At 48.9% G+C, this 20,462-nt stretch overlaps 1 protein-coding gene and 1 long non-coding RNA gene across 2 annotated transcripts in view; one reads left to right on the top strand and one right to left on the bottom strand.

The window, feature by feature from the left end:
• LOC132214212 (uncharacterized) overlaps positions 1 to 20,462 on the top strand; it is a 377,066-nt gene that overhangs the window by 336,570 nt on the left and 20,034 nt on the right. The gene's annotated exons all lie outside the window — the stretch shown is intronic.
• Positions 9,429 to 14,504, bottom strand: MARVELD1 (MARVEL domain containing 1). The gene is made up of 2 exons (XM_059661000.1): positions 12,302 to 14,504; positions 9,429 to 10,296 (listed from the first exon to the last, which is right to left on the bottom strand). Exon 1 carries the CDS (start codon positions 14,317 to 14,319, stop codon positions 13,798 to 13,800), a length of 522 nt encoding a protein of 173 aa, XP_059516983.1. The 5' UTR covers positions 14,320 to 14,504; the 3' UTR covers positions 9,429 to 10,296; positions 12,302 to 13,797.

Genomic DNA, 20,462 nt, shown 5'->3' with positions numbered 1-20,462 from the left:
AGATGTTTTCATGCTTCTAGCTGTATAAGTTATCGCTTGAATGTGATTGTTTCCCCGATTGTGCTCTAGGTTCCTGAGACTTGACATCTTGGCAGCCCCAGTTTCTGCCAAGTATAGAGTCTTGGGATAGTGGATACTCAATGAATGCTTGCTTTAAAATAAATGAATAAAACATAAAAAAATAAAACAAGTTGGTGAGAACTGGAACCCTGGTGCACTTTGGTGGGAATGTAAATGATGCAGCCTCTATGGAGACAATATGGCAGTTCCTCAAAAAATTAAACATATTAAAATTAAAAATAAGCATTACCATATAATCTTACAATGTCGCTTCTGGGTATATACTCAAAAGAATTGAAAGCAGGCCCTAGCCGGTTTGACTCAGTGGCTAGAGCGTTGGCCTGCGGACTGAAGGGTCCCGGGTTCGATTCCAGTCAAGGGCATGTACCTTGGTTGCAGACTCCATCCTCGTAGGGAGCGTGCAGAAGGCAGCCAATCAGTGATCTGTCTCTCCCTCTCCCTTCCTCTCTGTAAAAATCAATAAAATATATTTTTAAAAGAATGTATCATTTATTTTTTTAAAAAAGAATTGAAAGAAGGTCTCAAAGAAATATTTGTGCACCCCATGTTCATGGCAGCATTATTCGCAACAGCCAAAAGGAGGACGCAACCCAAGTTCCCATTAACGGATGGATGGATAAACAAAATGTGGTATGTACATGCATACAATGGACTCCTACTCAGCCTTAAAAGGGAAGGAAGTTCTGACATGTGCTACAGCATGAATGAAACTTGAGGACATTAATGATACGTGAAATAAGCCAGTCACAAAAAGACAAATATTATATGGCTTCACTTGTATGAGGTACCTAGACCAGTCAAATTCATAGAGACAGAAAGCTAAATAGTCATTGCCAGAGGCTAGAGGGAGGGGGAATGGGGAGTTAGTGTTTAATGGGTAGAATTTCAGTTTTGCAAGATGAGAAGGGTTCTGGAAGTGGATGATGGTGATGGTTGCACAATAATATAAACATACCTAACACCACTGAACTGTGTGTTTAAAAATGGTCCAAAATGGTAAATTTTGCAACAGTTATTTTTTCTTTATTATTGATTTCAGAGAGGAAAGGAGAGGGAGGGAGAGATAGAAACATCAATGAGGAGATAGAATCATTGATCGGCTGCCTCCTGCACGTCCCCCCACCCCCACCCCCACCCCACCACTGGGGGTCAAGCCCGAAACCCGGGCACGTGCCCTTGACTGGAATCGAACCCGGGACCCTTCAGTCCACAGGCTGACGCTCTATCCACTGAGCCAAACCAGCTAGGGCACCACAGTTAATTTTTTAATAAAAGAATGATGATGAACAAAGTGTGATAAATGGAATATCATTCACCATTAAAAAGAATGAAGTATTGATACATGCCACAACACGGATGAACTTTGAAAACATTATTATATGTGACAGAAACCAGACACATAGTGTGTGATTCCATTTATATGAAATGTCCAGAATAGACAAATCCATAGAGACAGAAAGTAGATTAGTGGTTGCCAGGGGCTGGGGGAAGGAAAGAATTGGGAGTAGTTGGGGTACAGGGGTTCTTTGTGGGTTGATGGAAATGCTCTGGGATTGTATAGTTGTGATAGTTGCACAACTTTGTGAATATACTAGAATCACTGAATTGCACACTTAAAACTGAGAGTTCTTATGGTGGGTAAATTTTTATGTTAAATGAATTATGGTCAATTTTAAAAAGTAATGATTAATAAAAGAAATATTGACTGGTATGTGCTTTTAGATTTTCTTTAATATTTGGATTTTCTCTAGTGTTTAAACTTAATGTTTGAATATATTTGGGGATTAATAACTCACTGCCTTTGCTCTGAAAAGTGTTCAGTAAGTACATCTCTATGTTCTTGTACCTGGGAAAGCAGTACTCATGAGTAATGAGTTTTCCATCTGTGAAACCCTGAGTGTCCGACAAACACAGCAAGGAAATGAATGCCTGCAGTTACATTCTTACTCAACAGCTCTTGGCAGCCATGAAAACAACCATTCACCAAACACGGGCACACAAAAAGTCTTGCAGAGCAAGGCCATGAAAATCTCAGCATTAAAACCTTGTGGCTGCCCATGAAAGAGAGTTAACTGTCCACCGAAAAGTCCTGTTTCCCCTCCCATAGTACAAAGCTGTGGTTGGGCAGCAGAGGCTCAGTCAGGGACTCCATTTCCCAGCCCCCTTGCATATAGATCAGGTCATGTGACTCCCCAAAAGAAATGAATGAAAGTAATGTCACTTCCAGAACAAGGCCTTAAAAGTTAGAGCCCTCCTCCTCCCTCTCTTCTCCCAAATGGCAGCTCAACGCAGAGGGGATGGTTAGGCTACAAAGTAAAAGGAGTCCGAGTCCCTAAGACATCACATGGTGGAAAGCCTTCCACTAACTGGGATACCCATAATGCACAATTACATGAAGAAGAAATAGATTTGCACATGAACAACAAGTAGATTTTTCTTATACTTAAGCTACTGAAATGTTGGCGTACATCTGTTATAGCAGCTAAACATCAATATTCATTTATTCCACTGAGTGACTATTTATTATATGTCTTTCATAGCAATATACAGATGAATTCTGGGATTACTTCCCAAAAAAAGGTTCTAATTCTAAATTGGAGAACTGGATGGGAGACTTAATGGGCCAGAAAACTTGTATAAATATGCCACCTATGGAAGGACAGTAGGTAACCCATCAAAAAGAAAAAAGAAAAAAAAAGAATAGCTCAATTACCATTAAAGACACGGAAAGAATTAACAAAAACTTCTTAAAAAGTATCAGACCCAGATTATTTTGTGAACAAATTTTATCAAACCATCAATAAATTATATAGTTAATCTATTCCAAAGAATAGTAAATGCCCCAATTAATTCTACGAGTCCAGAATTACCGTCCTTGATGCAAATGCCAGGCAACAGCACACATACAAACACACACAAAAATTTCACCTGGAACACAGTCCATTTAAAAAGAATACACCGACCACACGACTGAGCTATGCCACTGCTAGGTATTTACCCAAGAGATAGGAAAGCGTATGTCCACACAAAGACTTGTACGTGAATGATTATAGCAGCTTTATTTGCAAAAAAACAAAAACCTGAAACAATAAAAATGTCCATCAATGATAAATGGATAAACAAATTATAGTATAACCATACAATGGGATAATACTCAGTGACAAAAATGAATGAATTATTGTTACCACAATATCTTGAATGGATCTCAAAATAACTGAGTAAAAGGAAGCCAGACACAACCCCCTCCCCATAAAAAAAAAGCACATATTGTACATTCTACTTATATAAATTAATCTAGGAAGCAGATCAATGGTTGCCTGGGGGAGGAAGATGAGGGAGAAAGAGAGAAATTACAAAGGAGCAAAGGGAAGCTTGGAGGCAGTATAGACATGTTCACTGCTCCAGCTGTGGTGATGGTTTCACCAGTGTATCCATATGTCAAACCTCACCAACGTGTACATTTAAACTATGTGCAGTTTAACATACACCAAGTGTACCCTAATAACTGCTGTTGTTGTTTTTAATCCTCATCTGAGGATATTTTTTCATTGATTTTTAGAGAGAAAGAAAGACAGAGAGAAATGTCAATGTCAGAGAAACACATCAATTGACTGCCTCCTGCAGGAGCCCCAATCAGGGGCCAGGCCCAGGAGGAGCCTGCAACCGAGGGACGTGCCCTTGACCGGAATCGAACCCGGGACCCTTCAGTCCGACACTCTATCCACTGAGCAAAACCGGCTAGGGCATAATTGGTGTTTTTTTTAAAGGACAATCAAGGCAACCACTTCATCTTTCTGAAACTCATCTATTAAATGCAGTTATTATCTACATTGCTTATCTGTTCATATGAGGACGTCATGAAATAATGAATGTAAAAATATTTTGCAAACTCTGAATACAAGAGGTAGGGACACTGTGTAATCTTTGTTACTATTAATGCCATTATCAACAATAATTTAGTCATTAATATGATCAGTGTCACAGTCACTACAAAAAATCCCATCACCTTGGTCTTCTAGTACCTACGTTAAGATCACTGAGCTAGTTCATCAGTTTAACGGAAAAGAAAAAAATCATCAACAAATGACAAATGCTGGTGAGGATATGGAGAAAAATGAACTCTTGTACACTGCTGGTGGGAATGCAGATTGGCGCAGCTACTGTGGAAAACAGTATGGAATTCCTCAAAAAATTAAAAATGGACCTCTCATTTGACCCAGTAATCCCACTTATAGGAATATATCCCAAGAAATCAGAAACACCAATCAGAAAGGATATATGCACCCCTATGTTCATAGCAGCACAATTTACCATAGCAAAGATTTGGAAACAGCCTAAGTGCCCATCAGCAGATGAGTGGATTAAAAAACTGTGGTACATCTACACCAGCCGTGGGCAGACTACGGCCCACGGGCCAGATCCGGCCCATTTGAAATGAATAGAACTAAAAAAAAAAAGACCGTACCCTTTTATGTAATGATGTTTACTTTGAATTTATATTAGTTCACACAAACACTCCATCTATGCTTTTGTTCCGGCCCTCCAGTCCAGTTTAAGAACCCATTGTGGCCCTTGAGTCAAAAAGTTTGCCCACCCCTGATCTACACAATGGAATACTATGCTGCTGCAAAAAAGAAGGAGCTCTTGCCATTTGCAACAGCATGGATGGACCTGGAACGCATTATGCTAAGTGAATAAGCCAGTCAGAGAAAGATAAATATCACATGATCTCACTCATTTGTGGAATATCATGAGCAACATAAACAGATGAACAAAAATAGAGCCAGAAGCATCGAACAGACCATTCAACCTAAGAGGGAAGGCGGGGGGTGGTAGGTAAGAGATCAACCAAAGGACTTATATGCATGCCTAAGAGCATAACCCATGGACACAGACAAGAGAGGAGTGAGGGTGTGTGCTGGAGGATGGGAGCAACCGGGGAGAGGCCCATGGGGGGAAAGGAGACTTATGTAATACTTTAAATACATAAATACAATAAAGAATTTAAATTAAAAAGAAAAGGAAAGAAAAAACAAACCCAGCAAGTTCACCCATTCCTAGGGACAGCTGGGAGGAAAAGGTGACCTACCACACAGTTTACCAGGGAAGTGAGGAAAGACATGTTGTGAAATGCTCAAATATGCAACGGCTAGGGAAGCCACGCACACAGCTGTTCCTGTAAATGCCCCCTGTGCCTGGACAAATTTTAGTTTGAATGCAATCATGGAAGATCCTGCAAACATGTAATGAGGGGAGTCTGTGAACGTCCACTACTGACATCCGAGAACTTGTGGTCAGTTCATCTCTCCAGATGGACTGGAACCCCAGGAAACAAGATGAACAGTGAGCTCTCCCAGGCTGAAAGGAGGTACAGTCCGGGGACTGCAAAAGGGAGTAAAAGGAGGGGTAAGAAGGACCTTGGATTCTTGGATTCTACAGAGAAGAAGGTTCGACCTTCAGGTAGGTAACAATTGTTAACACTTCTGTGCCATCTTTTCAAGAAAGCTCAAATCCAGATATAAGAAAGAACAGTAGAGGGATCCGTCCATGGTGAGACTGTCATTCCCCAGGTGGGGAGAGAGCCGGGAGAGAAAGGAATGAACAAGGATGAGCACTTGCTATAGCTCTGGCTCGGCGTCTTACAGACACTATCTCATGAAGTCCTCCCAACAGCGCTGTGCTACTGACAGCTGAACTGCACGGACGCTCGCCAGGCCCTCTGCTCTGTGTGCATGGCCTCGTTAAGCCCTTTCAACAGCCCAGCGAGGTGGGGACCAGCATGATCCCCTTCTCGTCTCGTGGGTGACGAAGCTGAGACACAAAGAGCTTCAGTAAGCTGCCTAACACCAGACAACTAGGGAGAGATTAGGCTCATCTCCGACATCACAGGGTGAGCTCACCCAACAATTAGGGCCAGTCCTGTTAACTGCCTAGGGCCGTGGTCGGCAAACTGCGGCTCCTTGGCCCCTTGAGTGTGGCTCTTCCTAAGCCTTAGGAGTACCCTAATTAAGTTCATAACAATGTACCTACCTGTATAGTTTAAGTTTAAAAAATGTGGCTCTCAAAAGAAATTTCAATCGTTGTACTGTTGATATTTGGCTCTGTTGACTAATGAGTTTGTCGACCACTGGCCCAGGGGACACAGAAAGAGACAGCAGAGTACAGGGCAGGCTGAGAGGTTAGGGACCCAAAAGGTCGGGGTGCATACCTATGGCCCTGGGCCTTGAGAGGGAGGAGTGCTGGGAGGAGGGGTAGTCTTGCAAGTCCTTCTAACATCTGGCAGACAGAAGGGGGACTGTCTCCAGGGACTAGGAGAATGACCTCAGCACGGTGAGCTGATTAAACAGAAAGGTAACTATCCGATCTCATTATAAACTGGGAAGAAAGAAGCTGATGTAATCAGATTTGTAATAACTTTCTCTACAGTCTTCCCTTCCTGCCTTAGCTCAGGATAGAACTATCACAAAGCCCAGCGTAGGTCGGGGTGGAGACTTTGGGTAGTTGGGAGAAACCGTTTATCTGCTGGGAAATCTTCAGAAACAGCATGTGATGGTAACAGCCCTGAGTTTGAATGTTGTTTCTGTCATGCAGTGCCCTGCGCAGATCAAGTGCCCGAGCCTGTCTCCACGTGTATTAAATGGGGGCATTTTATACTTCAGGGGCTCCTGTGGATGATCAGAGATGTTACGTAAGGGATTCATCATGTTCTTGGCTCACCGCAGGCACTGCACGAAGTTAGTTCCCTTTCTCCCCTCTTCCCAGCCTTGACTCAGAAGTGCTTTACAGCCCCGGGCGTCAGAGCGCCCCCTTTAGGACTCCTGACGATAGCAGTAGGGAGAACCAGCATCCCGCCCTAGGGAGAGGCAGGTATGAAGCCAGAGGGACTTGCCTCCCCTCACCTCGGTGCTGGGGAAGGAACTTCTCAGCCTTGGTGCCTGCAAGATCCCAAACAGCCACCCAGTTCAAAGGAAGGATCAAGGAACAGGGTGAACAAAGGGGCCTTCAGAGTAGGAGCCAGGCTGTCACTTCCACAGGCTGATGAGGTGGGTGTGGTGGCTCACGCCCTCCTGCTACCCAGGCTCCCTCCCTTCCTCTCTACTCTTGGCTGTGGGGGGTACGAAGAGCACCGACCTGGGCAAGCCACTTCACCTCCGAAGCCGCTATGCCTCGTCGGTATAAAAGGGCTCGCATTTTAAGGGTTTAACTCTGATTCCTATCGGAAGCAGCCAAGGAAGTTAACCAAAGTGAGAAAGTTAGAATGGTTCCAGAAAGGCCACAAAATCCCTACAGTCCCTGACTATTCATATGGACATTTAGAAAGGGTAAAGTATATTATTGTATTTATCACACACGTCCAAAGGGTTAGAACTATGATTTGTCATAAGAGAAAATTGTAGAAGAATCTGAATGAACATAGGGAAATGTGTGTGCATTTGATTAGTTATAAAAATTGCCGAAACCGGTTTGGCTCAGTGGATAGAGCGTCGGCCTGCGGACTAGGGGGTCCCAGGTTCGATTCCGGTCAAGGGCATGTACCTGGGTTGAGGGCACATCCCCTGTGGGAGATGTGCAGGAGGCAGCTGATCGATGTTTCTCTCTCATCGATGTTTCTAACTCTCTATCTCTCTCCCTTCCTCTCTGTAAAAAAATCAATAAAATATATTTTTTAAAAAAAATTAAGGAAGGAGAGTTAATAGTTAACAGTGGTTTATCTCCAGGGCATGAGATTAGGATGATCAAGTGTCTTGTCTTTTTACTTGTATACTTCTGGACAGTTTAACTTTTTAATGGGTATATATTGCTATTATATTATACTGGGTATAGACTGGTATTTATTTTACATATCACTTCCATAACAAACAAAATGATAAAAACATAGGGTTAATCAGACCTTTCTCTCTTATATCCCTACTCCTTCTTTATAGCCCTGAAAATATTAATGTTTTAACCCTCCTTCCTCACCATCAATGATCCCACTCCCATGCCTAGAAAAGCAGGAAAAGTAATGGACATAAATGAGCAAATCCCTTGTATTCCTCAGACTCAAACGGGCTCAATGAGGTCCCTGAGGAGGAGTATCCTATTTCAATGTGCCCCAGCATTAAACAGGAAATGTCAGATTAACCATTCCTGAACACCTGCTCTCCAGGTGGGAAAAACAAACTCCACCTAAATGTCAGCGCCTGCCAGGGGACCACAGGGCTTAGCAGCCGGCAGCTGGAGGTGAGAACATCTACCTTCCAGCCCCGGTCCTGCCGCTGCTTGTGTGACCATGCATAAGGCCCTTCTCCCCATGGGGCTCCACTTTCCCTACTGAAAGGAGCATCAGTGCCGATTTCTAAGGCCGTTGACAAGATCATATAAGGTACTGCAAGTAGAAGCACATTTTCAATTGCAAAATATTTCACCGAGACAAAATAGAGCAGAGACCTTAACAGCCTTTGCAGAGAGGGAGGCCACTTTTCATGGGAGTGAAATCCATAAATAGGCACAGAGAGAAAAAAGGAGTGAGGAAGGATCCTTGGGAGCTGGTGGTATTTTCCTCCACCCTGGAAGCCCAGACCACAAAGAGGAGGGTGTGTGTGTGTGTGTGTGTGTGTTGTATGTTGGGAGGGTGCTTTGAAAGAGTGGGTGTGGAGCACACACAGCATTAAATCCCTGCCTGGAGCTATTCAATGTGTTTTGAACTCTGTCAGTAGAATCCTGTGTCCTGGCTGCAGACTTCAGGCCCAGGGCACAGGAGGGAAGAGCCAGCAAGGAAGCCTGTTAACTGCCCTCCCACCCTTTCCAGGGCATCTGAGTCAGCAAGCTGTGGCTAGAAGCAGGGGGGAAAGAGGTAGGGCGTGTCCAGGAGCCAACACCAGAGCAGGCACAGTGCTCTGCACAAAAGAACCAGAGCCTGGGCTCCAAGAGATCCCATTCGACCCCTACTCAACTCTGTGACTTAAGGCAAGTTGCCACCCCATCCTGGGGTTCATCTCCCCTTCTGTAAAATGAGGGGGTTACACAACAGGATCCTTCTGGCTCCATGACCATGGCCATTCTGTGTCTACCCACAGGCGATGAAGCTTCCTAATCAGAGAGCCTATTGAGAGCTGGGAAAGGTCCCTAGAATTCCCTCTGGCTTCCGTCAGGGACAGACACTGGCAGTTTTCCTCGCTCTGGTTCCTGTGCCTTACCCCAGATGCACTGAGAATTTGTGAACTCATTTTTCTTTCCTGCCCAGGAGAGGGAACCCAGGAGGGCAGACAACAGGGCCGTGTGGCATAATGAGAACGTGGAGGGAGGCAGGAGGCCTGGCACAGAGGGTTACTGCTGGGGTCCAGGAGAGAAGACACACACACAAGATCAGACAAACCAAACTTTATTCATAAAAGCATATTAGGAATCACCACTGGACTCTTAAATGAGGCACATTGGTCCCTTCTCCCTACCAGCCCTCAGCCCTCCCATTTCCACCCTTTCTTTTGACCATTGTAGAACGCTGGAAAAATCCTCTCCTGGGTCTGCAAGTGGTCCTAGGCTTTGGGCTGGGAGCAGCCCACAGTGGTCTTGGGCTAGATTGAGTCCTGGAGTCCAGAGAGAGAAGCCAGAGACGGCCTCCAGTATCCAAACATTCTGGGCCAGATCAAGTGGCCATTCCTATGGCACAGGGCCTCAAGGGGGAGGGGAGGGGGTGGGGCCATATTACACACCCTTCTCACATCTGGAGAAGCAGTGGGAGGCCAAGCACAAGGCACATCTACAAGAGCCAGTGAGCATTGACATATTTCAGGCACATCTGGGTGGATAAGGTACCATGAAGGCCAAGGAGAAATCTGCTCCTGAGTAAGGTCACTGGACCACAGACCGAGCACCATGGGCTGGGGGGACTAAGAAAGCATCCTCAGGGGTCTGGATCTGAGCGGAGGATGCAGCTTAGATGGTGGTCTAAGAAAAGACAAAAGGAACAAACGCTGGAGCCAAAACCCGCTGCTTAGGGTACAGAGGCACACGGCTCAGTTCCAGATGTTTGGAATATTGTGCCCAAGTCACAGCACTCAGGGTTGCTCTTATGTTGAGGCGAAATGAATCTTCACCCATCTTGGTTTTTTCCACTGGATGGTGCTGACAGAAAGCTGCTGGGCAGAGGTCCTTCCCTCCCCAGCTGTGAAACCCTGTGTTGACACAGGCCCGGATCCCTGGGAATCTCCATGGCTCCTGCAACACAGAAACCTGCAACAGAAGAACCAACGTCACTGGGTCTCCGAGGCACTCCCAAGTATCCCAGTGAAGCCCCCCCCCCCCAGCCCCCCCAGGCTCTGGCTGGCACCAGTGGTGGGAGCTGAGGGACCAGTGACCCTGCCCGGAGTGTGGCAGCAGCATGCGGCCTAACTGAGACACTGAAGGGCTCAGTGGTCTGGGCTTTCCCAGAGGACAGAAAACAAAGATAACCAATTTGAATAGGAACAGAGTTTAGTTTTACAAGACAAAGTTCCGGATATGGATGGTTGCTAAGGTTGACAACAATGTGGATGTACTTAGTGTCACAGAACTGTCCACTCAAAAATGGTTAATTTTGTTATGTATGTTTTATCACAATTTAAGTGATTTTTAAAATAACCACGTGAACAGCATCTAACATGTATTGACCCCTTACTATACGCAGCATAAGCCTGGTCGTGAAGAGGCCAAACTGCCAGCGTTCAAATCCTAGCTCCACCTAGGAGGCTCTGGGAAAGTTACTCAAACTCTCTGGGACTCATTTTCCTTATATGGAATATATATATATATATATATATATATATATGCCTAATATGCAAAGTGTCCCCTTGGGAGTTCAACCAACTAGGAGTTCAACCACTCGCTATGACGTGCACTGACCACCAGGGGGCAGCACGGAACGAAGGCAGGCCAGGCCAGCAGCCGGCAGCTGGGGAAGGGAGGCCCCAGCTGCCAGCTGCCAGCTGCTAGGGACCCTACCCATGCACAGATTTCGTGCACTGGGCCTCTAGTAAGGAAATAATAATAGAACCCTCTTCAATAGGGTTGTTGAGAGGATGAAATGAACATAGGCAGTCCTCGGGTTACGTCGGACTCGACTTACCTTACGTCGTTTCGTGGTTATGTCTCCATCTCCCATTTATTTATAAAAAAAAAAAGTTCCGTCATTTCAACGTATGTACATATGTACTTTATGTTTTTATTACTTATTTTTTTAATATATTTTATTGATTTTTTTACAGAGAGAAAGGGAGAGAGATAGAGAGTTAGAAACATCAATGAGAGAGAAACATCGATCAGCTGCCTGCACACCCCCTACTGGGGATGTGCCGGCAACCGAGGTACATGCCCTTGACCAGAATCGAACCCGGGACCCTTCAGTCCGCAGGCCGACGCTCTATCCACTGAGCCAAACTGGTCAGGGCTTATTACTTATTTACCACAAGTAAAGGTCAGGAATTGTTATCTTTTTTTTAAATTTTTTTTACTGCCCTAACTGGTTTGGCTCAGTGGATGGAGCGTCGGCCTGTGGACTGAAAGGTACCGGGTTCGATTCCGGTCAAGGGCATGTACCTTGGTTGCGGGCACATCCCCAGTAGGAGATGTGCAGGAGGCAGCTGATCGATGTTTCTCTCTCATCGATGTTTCTAACTCTCTATCCCTCTCCCTTCCTCTCTGTAAAAAATCAATAAAATATATTTTTTAAAAAATTTATTTTTTACTGTTTCACTTCATTACTGCTGTGTATGTGCTCCGTGTGAGTGACGTAGGTGCTTATGTAGATGGGTTCCGGCTTATGGTGAAAATCGAGTTACATCGTGCCGTAGGAACCCAGGGCTGCCTGTACGTGTAGTGCTTTGAGCAGTGCCAGGCACAGAGGGCTAGATAAATGCTATGGTGACCAAGTAAAGCTTACATAAGTGCCCTCCCACCCAGATCCTCACAACTACAACAGAGAAATCTAATGCCTCTCCACCTAAACCTTACAAACACGCTCATAAAGACACACTCTGGCCTTCCCTATTCTAGTTGCTAATCCAGAGAGCAGCATTTTTTTTTTCCCAAAGAGAAGACCTTTGAAGGATTTAGCAAAAAGTTTGAATTATCACAAATCTTTGGACATGCCACCCTTCCCACTTGCTCTCCGAATAAAACCCTCTAACTTTTAGAAAAAGAGGAGTTCTGTGTTTTTATTCAAAGGCCCATGACCCCTCCAGGAAACAAAGAAGTGTCGTACCTTCCTGAGGCTGGGCCAGCTGTCCACCCCAGCGCCAGAGCTTTCCTTTCTCGGTGGTGAGTGTGACCGCTGTCACAGGCAGAGCCAGGACCTCTTGCAGGTGTCATTCCCTTTGACTGGGAAACCATCTGGGTAACTTTGGCTTCATTTCCCAAACGATGTAAAGGAATGTTCAGATCCACCAGGTCCCAGGCCTCTCCCTGGCCTGTCAAGGAGCAGTTATTTTCCCTCACGGGCTGGGCCCTCCCTCTGCTAGAGAAAGTCCTGGGAAAGAGGGGACACCCCAAGTCTTCAGAAAGACCAATGGGTTGGGCCCCCTAGGAAGAAATGAAAGCCAAGACTGCAGGGGAACCTTAGGTGGCAAAATCTGATCCAGGCCCAGGGGCAAGAAACACTTCTTATTGCCTGGTTTTACGGCAGGACTTCTCAGAGCCTTGGATGTGCCAGTGACTCTCCGAGAAGGGGGGATAGCACCTTTGACAAACCCATTTAGCCTGGAAACCCTCTTTTAGAGGGTAACTCCTGAGCCAGGATCCCAGGGAACACTACTGTTTTCATGCAAACAGCGCTGGAAGGGGATTGGGAGACAAGGTTCTAATGTTATTCTGGCTTTTCTTACAAGCAAGCTCTAGGTCTGTAAAACGGAATGGAGCTCGCCCTAACATTCCCTGGCGGTCCTGTGGGGTCCCTAATGCAAAAAGATATTGGGAGGTGGGAGTGGAGCAGAGGCCTGTGAGTCAGGCTGGGAAAGCTAGTCTGCGTTTGGGTCTGGCCTCCATGAACCGATGGGACAAAGGCGAACAGACAGAGGCAAGAAGACAGCCCACAGGCCCTGACCATCCATCCTCACCTTTGGAGCTAGGCCCCACCCCAAGACATCAAAGCACCGAGCGATGGGCCGGGTAGGACCGTGCAGGATGCCCGAAAAATCCCGAACTAAAACCAGACTCGTCGCTCCTCCTGGGACCAGTGGCGGCCTGTCTCCAGCTCTGCCCGCGGCTGGCTACATGCCTGCCTTTCCCAGCACTCGGGCTGGCAGAGGGCCCGGGGAAAGGGGGTGCTCTTCCCAGCGCGGGGCGGCAGGAAGGGGGCAGGGGCGCCGCCAGATGACTGGCAACAATTTGGGAGGCTCCACCGGATCTACGCGGCGCCTGTCTACGTCTCGCTGTCAGCGGGAAGGGGAAGAGGAACCGCGAGGTCTGGCCTCGGGAGGGGTATGGGAATGCGCGTCCGCCCTGCGGCTGTCGCCCTGCTCGGGCCCCTGGAGACTGCGCATCCCATGCAGCGGTCCGGGCTCTGGGCGGTGGTGCTGCCGTCGGGTGGGAACTGCGTGTCTGGGTGTCTGTCTGGGTGTCCGGATGCCTGGGTGTTCGGTGCCTGGGCGCGGGCGGTGGCGGGGACGCAGCGCGAGGGAGGGTGCCAGGGCGCACAGGCGCGGGCGGCAGGAAGGGCTGGGGCGCTGGTGTCCTCAGGGTCCCCCGCCCGCGGGGGGCGTCTCACGCCACCTCCTGCTCGCCCTGGTAGCGGCGGCAGCAGCTGTAGAGCGCCGACAGCAGGTAGAGGCCCAGGCAGAGGCCCCCGCAGACGGCGGCGCCCAGGAAGGCGTGGTAGGCGCAGGGCATCTGGTAATTCTTGAGGTTGCAGTAGCTGTGCCTCTGCGTCTGGTCGATCATGATGGCTGTCGCGGCGCCGTAGAGCGCAGCCGCCAGCAGGTCGTGCGCCACGTTGACCACGAGCCAGCGCGAGCCCAGCACGGGCACCAGCTCGTGCTTGCCCAGCAGCGTGAGAAAGTAGAGGCCCAGGGTCAGCAGCCAGAAGAGCACGGACACGAAGAGCGCGAAGTGCACGGGCCCCTGGTACCTGCTGGTGGCGATGGTGATCCAGAAGGCGGCGCCGGCCAGCAGCTGCAGCACCCGCAGCACGCCCAGCGGCCCGCGCAGGAAGGCCCGCTGCAGGCGCACCGAGCTGCGGGCCGTGCGCGCCTGGGGCGGCGGCTGGCGCGGGGGCGGCGGGAGCATGGCCCCCGAGCGCGGCGGCGGCGGCGGCGGCGCCCCGAGGAGCGGAATGGCGGCGCCTGGTTCACGCGGGAGGCCCGGCCGACGTGCCCGCTGCGCCTGCCGCGGCCTCCTCGCTCGCTCCTAGTCCTCGGCTGTTTCTCCTGCTCCCACCCTTCCTCCCCTCTCTCCTCCCCTCAGCCCTCCTCTCATTCTCTCGGCCTCTCTCCACCCCTCCTACCCGCCTTTCCCTTCTCCTCCCCGGTCTCCACCCCCAATCGCTCCTCCCGGCTTCCTGCCATCTCTTTCGGCCTCGCTCACCACCCTGGGGCCACCCTTTCCCGCAGGCGCCGGACTCGCAGCTCGGAATCCTGAGTCCCCGGGGCTGGGCGGGAGGCACCCGCACCCCCCAGCCGACCGCGGGCCCTCAGCCACATCCAGCTTGCGCGAAGTTTGCCACATCCCGCCGCCCTGCCTCGCGGCTCCCGGCCAGCCTTGGAGGGCAAAGCTGTTTTCTGGAGTTTTCCTCCAGCGCCTGGCTGGGCGCCGTTCTTTCTCCTTCCTCCTGTTTTAGCGGCCACCGAGGCCTCCCGGCCCTTCCTTGGCGCTGGAGGAGAGCAGTGCTCATCTCGAGCTGACATCTGTTCTCACCGGGTCATCAGGAGTATCCTGCCGGTGCCTCCCTCAAACCTACCCCAGCCCTCCACGTTCTCCATGTCAGAGAAAGGGGCACCACCCACCCGAGGCCCCACGGACCCTCCCGCATGCCACCAGCCAAGTCTCGTTGTTACAGACAGTGAGACATGAGCAGAGCAGGGAGGATGGGCCAGGTTCAGAAGGTCACCAGGGCAGAAAGCACCGGGTGCCTAGCAAAGGGCAAAACTGGGAAAATACCCCCCCCCCCTCCCGTGTAACTTTCCTGCCCTAGCACATCCCTGCGCATGCAGTTTAGACCCCCGACCTTTTCCTCCCTAAAGATAACATCTAGGCCTCGGTTGTATCTCCGCTCCAGGCCCAGAAAAGCAGCAAAACTAGACAAGTGAAGCAAGCCATGGCTGCCTTAGGACCAGCCGCATTGACTAATGAGCCCCTACCCGGGCCCCACCAATCAGTGGACACCAGGACCCTGAAAGAGTACACCTGGAAAGCTGATGACTATGCTATTGAGACCCTTCCCTGAGACCTCCCCTAAAACTCCCACCTGCAAGAGAGAGCAATATTCTCAACACAAAGGACCCAGCCCGGACTCTCCCCCCACCCCCCACCTCCCCCACCCCGGGGAGTATGCCCCTGCCATTCCTTCCCTCCTCTCCCCCACAGGCACCATCTCCTAAAGCTGAGACTTGCAACCAGGGGAGAAGTGGGCAGCTCATCCCAGGCTAAACCCCTGAACTTATTTCCAAGGCCCCTTTTCTCTGACTTCCCAGTGAGCCAAAGCAGCCCAGCCTAGGCTCTTGTGTTGCTTTTTTTTAACTTACAAAAACAAAAACACATTTTTATTGATTTCAGAGAGGAAAGGAGAGGGAGAGAGATATAGAAACATCAATCATCAGAGAGAATCCCTGATTGGCTGCCTCCTGCACACCCCCTACTGGAAATCAAGCCCACAACCTGGGCATGTGCCCTGACCAGGAACTGAACTATAACCTCCTGGTTCAGAAGTCGATGCTCAACCACTGAGCCACACCGGCTGGACCCTAAGTGTGTTTTTGCTGAACTACTAGACAAAATGGCCTGTGATGAGAACGACTGGTACTTTACATTATTGTTATTAGTATGCTTTACATATATTCTCATTTGAGCCTCAAAACAGGCTCAGCACTTAATAGGTACTTAATACCCATTTGCTGAAAGGATTTCACAGATGAGGAAACTGAGGCACAAATGGGTTTCCTCATTTACTGAGGGGAAAACGAAGCCTAGAGGAGTTAAGACCACAAACCTGCTCGCTGCAGCAGGTCTCTCTTCTCTCTCCTTTTATCCAACCTTTGCACGCCAGGTCTAAAACACGGACCTGGTTGTTTATTGCACTGCTTCCCCCACAGACCACAGGCTAGGGCTTTTTCTCTTCTGTGGGCATATTTCGTAATTTCGCCCCAACTGACTTCCAATTTCCTGATTTTTCACTTCCTTTCTCTACCCAGGATCCCACCCAGCATGTCAACCCTATCCAACGTCTTTAGTTTCCCAAATGAGCTCAGAATGCCCTTCATTCCCAGACCCCACTTGCCTGGCACACTCCTGCCTATCCTTCAGTGCCAGTGTAAATGCCCCTCCCATTGGCCCAGCCTCCCAAACTGTTGATTGCTGGTTCTCCTGAGCCCCCCGTCCCCCGCCCTTGGAGCACCCCTCTGCAGTAGTTCTGAGTGGGCTACATCGTAAGCATTGGCTATCACACCTTTCCAGCTTTGCCTGCGCCTGGCATATGAGAGACTCCGTAGAAGTCAGTGAAGTGGGTGGCTGAGTGGCTGCAGAGACAGCAATGGACCTGAGAGGCCCTCTTACCCTGGGGACTGCGCATGCATCAGAATCCCAGCTAATCCTATTCTGCAGAACTAGTCTCTCATCTCCTGGAGTGCGTCCAGGACATCTGGCCTGGCCGAGCGGGTCCCTCTTTCAGGAGCCTGGCTCCCTTAGGGGAGAAAAAGTGTGTGGCTTCTCAGGGACGAATGCCTCTCCCTGCCAACACAGCCCCGCCTGTAGGTACTGACCAAGCTCTGAATGCATATTTTATTTACTTTTAAATTTTATTTATTGATTGGAGAGAGAGAGACATAGGTGTGTTGTTCCACTTATTTATGCAGTCATTGGTTGTTTCTTGAATGTGCCCTGACCGGGGATCAAATCCACAACCTTGGTGTATCAGGACGCCACTCTAACCAACTGAGCCTCACAGGCCAGGGCTGAATGCCCATTATAAATAAATAGATGGTGATGTGTAAGACATATCTGTGTGAGGCATCATGGTGTAGAGGCCCTGGAGGCAGACTGCTTCATCACTCCCTCGTTCTGGGACCTCTCTGTGCCTCAGTTTCCTCATCTGTGAAATCCTTTCAGCAAGTGGATAGTAAGTTAAGTGCTGCTAAGGACAAATAATATATATGTGACCACTGAGTGTCTATTGTACACTAGGCACTATAATGAGCCCTTTATATTAATTGTTCTACCTGATTCTCACAACAGCCCTATAAAATTACTACTGTTAGATTTGCTGGTGGGGAAACCAGGGGTTGGAGGGTTAAGGAAGCTGACTATGTTCACAGAGCTGATGGGTGACTGTTAAACACGAGCCTGGGTTCTTTTATATACTTTCCTATATTTTATTCTCAGTTGCTTTTACAGGACCCAGGAATGTTACACGATTTGCCCAAAGAAACACAACCCGTAAGTGTAAGTGTGGGGACTCAAACCTAGGTCGTCTGACCCTAATGTCAATGCTTTCCCCTCAGCAACCCCCCTGGAGGGACATCCTCAGTGCCCTCAGGGTGCCAATCTTGAGCAGGGCTGGGGCTAGAACAGGCAACTAGGGGGCCGAATCTGGGTGCTGGACTGATGACAAACTATCTCTGTGAGTGGGGAGCCTAACTGAATAAACATGTAAAGAGAAGAACCATTTCTCTTCTAAAAAAAAAAAAAAAAAAAAGCATTTGAAAAGTTGAGGGTTGGGCGCCACCTGGTGGGCCCTAGACCTTCAGCCTCATCCGCCAAGTCACTCCTTACAAGGAAATCAATGCCGTGGTTTTGGGGAGATATTTTTAGCCTCTGGAATCTTGAAGACATTCCAAGGGGTGGTTCAGCAGACTCTCTGCAAAAATGTAGCCGTGCACAAAGATCTTGATGCCTCCAACTCAACAAATACGGCCTGAGGACCTGTGGATGCAAACCACCTGGCTGAAGAATGCAGGAAGAGGACCACCTGCCCTCAGAGTGAGGGTCGGCACTTCGCTGGCAGGGGAGAGACCGCTGTGGACACACGGAAAGTACAAAAGGGACGAGGATGTATGTGTGATGGGAGGGCTGGGGAAAGCTGCAAGGATGAAGTGTCATTTGAAGATGGACAGAGTTTTGGCAAGCAGAGAGGGGGGATGGGTGTTATTGGGTGAGGCGGTCCACCATGGATTCTGAGCATCCCTGGATATTATCACCCGGTGTGCCAAGAATGCAAGGCCTCTCTCCCCAGCCAGTTCTCAGTGTTGTGTTTGCGGCCAACAACTTTGAGGAATGAGGGAACAATTCCTCTAAAACAAAGAGCAGGCTTGCTTGCTGCTTACTATAAAAATGGTTTAGGTAAAAGGGGACAATGGTGGGAGTACCAAGCTTGGTCCTCCTCTGCTATGATGCAAGCCCCCCTGGACGTGTCACATTCACTTGCACCGCTCTGTGCTTCTCCCATGAAACTTGGGGACAAGGGGAAGAGAGGGAACAATGATGCTCATGCTGCTTGCTATGCCAAGGTGGTAGGTCCTTTGTCTCTGGCTCAGCAATCCTGTGTCTTCCGTCAGCATTTATAAAACAATAGTAGACTAGCTTATCTAGCTGGTAAGCAGTGAAATTCCAGACCCTCACAGGGGTTCTAAGAAGGGAACAGTGTGAGCGGAAGCAGGGCCTAGGTGGCTAAGGGAACAAGGAGCAGTGATATTTGATGGCTACTGGAAGCTCTGATGTCCAGAGGGCAAGGAACAACTACTGTTCAGTCCATTCTGTTTTGTCTTCAGCCTCTGGGCTACTGTAAACATACCGCATATATGTACTCAACGCACATTGATTTAACACCTGTTTTGTGTTTAACACTTGACACAAATCAATTAACAGCAGAGGCAAAATGCATAGTGAGAAAGATGGGTGCCTTCACCTGTAGAATCTTGCCGTGAATTTTATTACTAAAATTCTAAATTAGCATTTCCTGAATACCTACTATGTACCTGGCACCTACTATGTACCTACAATTATGTGCCTGAGCTGTAAGAGGCCTTAAAAATAATTTTCTCCAGCCTTTTTATTTTATGGAGGACGGGTACTGAGGCCCAGAGAAGGTAAGTGACTTGTTCAAGGTCACACAGCTGGTTGATGTGAGCACCAGGTTTCTAACTGAGGTCTCCTGACTCAATCCAGTGCTCACTCTGTGACACCATTGGGACAGCACCCAGACAGGAAGTTCCCGGAGGCTACAGGGTAAGGGGCTCTATAAGTCAGGCCAGCACATGCCCTCTCACCTGTGGGCTAAGTGGCTCATGCCTCCACGCCTGTTCCCAAGGTGGCTCCCACCAGGCTATGGGAATAGGGGCCCCTGGGTGGAGTTGGGTGGGACTTTGGATGGCTCTTGTGCTTGTTAATCCAGTCCCCAAGGAATACCTGGCCTTTGCCGGGGCCATAAAGCACCTTTGGGCAAAGGCAAAGGCCATGCAATGGGCCTGGGCAAGTGGTGAAGGCATTCGACTCTGGCAAAGCTCAGCCCTCACTCCCCAGGGGAAGCTGGCCAGGAGCCACAGGTACCTCCTGAGGCTTATCCTCATGTGAAGCCACCCTGCACACTGGCTGGCAAGGCTGGGTCCATAAGACTAAGTAACAACCGGTGGGTGACCCTGAGACCATGTTATTAAGCAGCTGCCCATGACATGAGGTTACCTCCTGCTGGGACCTGTGATGGGGATGTGCAGGCCCAACAGACCACATTCCTGGTGGGAAGGAGGGGCCTCACCTGTGTCAGAATGGATTGAGCCAATCACACCACTCTGCCAGTCAGCCTTGGGTAAAAGTGGCAGTGGCTCAATACTAATAACTAACATTTGCAGAGCACTCACCATGGGCCTGGCCCCATGCTAGGTACTTTCCACACTTGTTTCGTTTGCTTTTCACAATAGCCTTGTGAGATAGGAGTTATTAAAACCACCTCCACTTTAAGATGAGGAAACCAAGACACAAGGAGGTTATATCTAATGGCACACAACTATTGGAGAATGAAATGCAAATATTTGATTGCTGAATCCAGGCTTTTAATCACTGTATATACATGGGACTTAAGCCTTGGTCCAGGAGGCAAGACATCAGAGGATTGCATCTTAGTGGTACAAAGAAAATGGTCCCGCCCTCGACGGTTTGGCTCAGTGGGTAGAGCGTCGTCCTTCGGACCAAAAGGTCCTGGGTTCGATTTCGGTGAAGGGCACGCA

This window comes from Myotis daubentonii, chromosome 13 (assembly GCF_963259705.1).
Source record: "Myotis daubentonii chromosome 13, mMyoDau2.1, whole genome shotgun sequence".
Classification (NCBI taxonomy): Eukaryota; Metazoa; Chordata; class Mammalia; order Chiroptera; family Vespertilionidae; genus Myotis; species Myotis daubentonii.
Note: the sequence above shows the minus strand (reverse complement) of the source record. Positions and strands in the feature narration are given on the sequence as shown.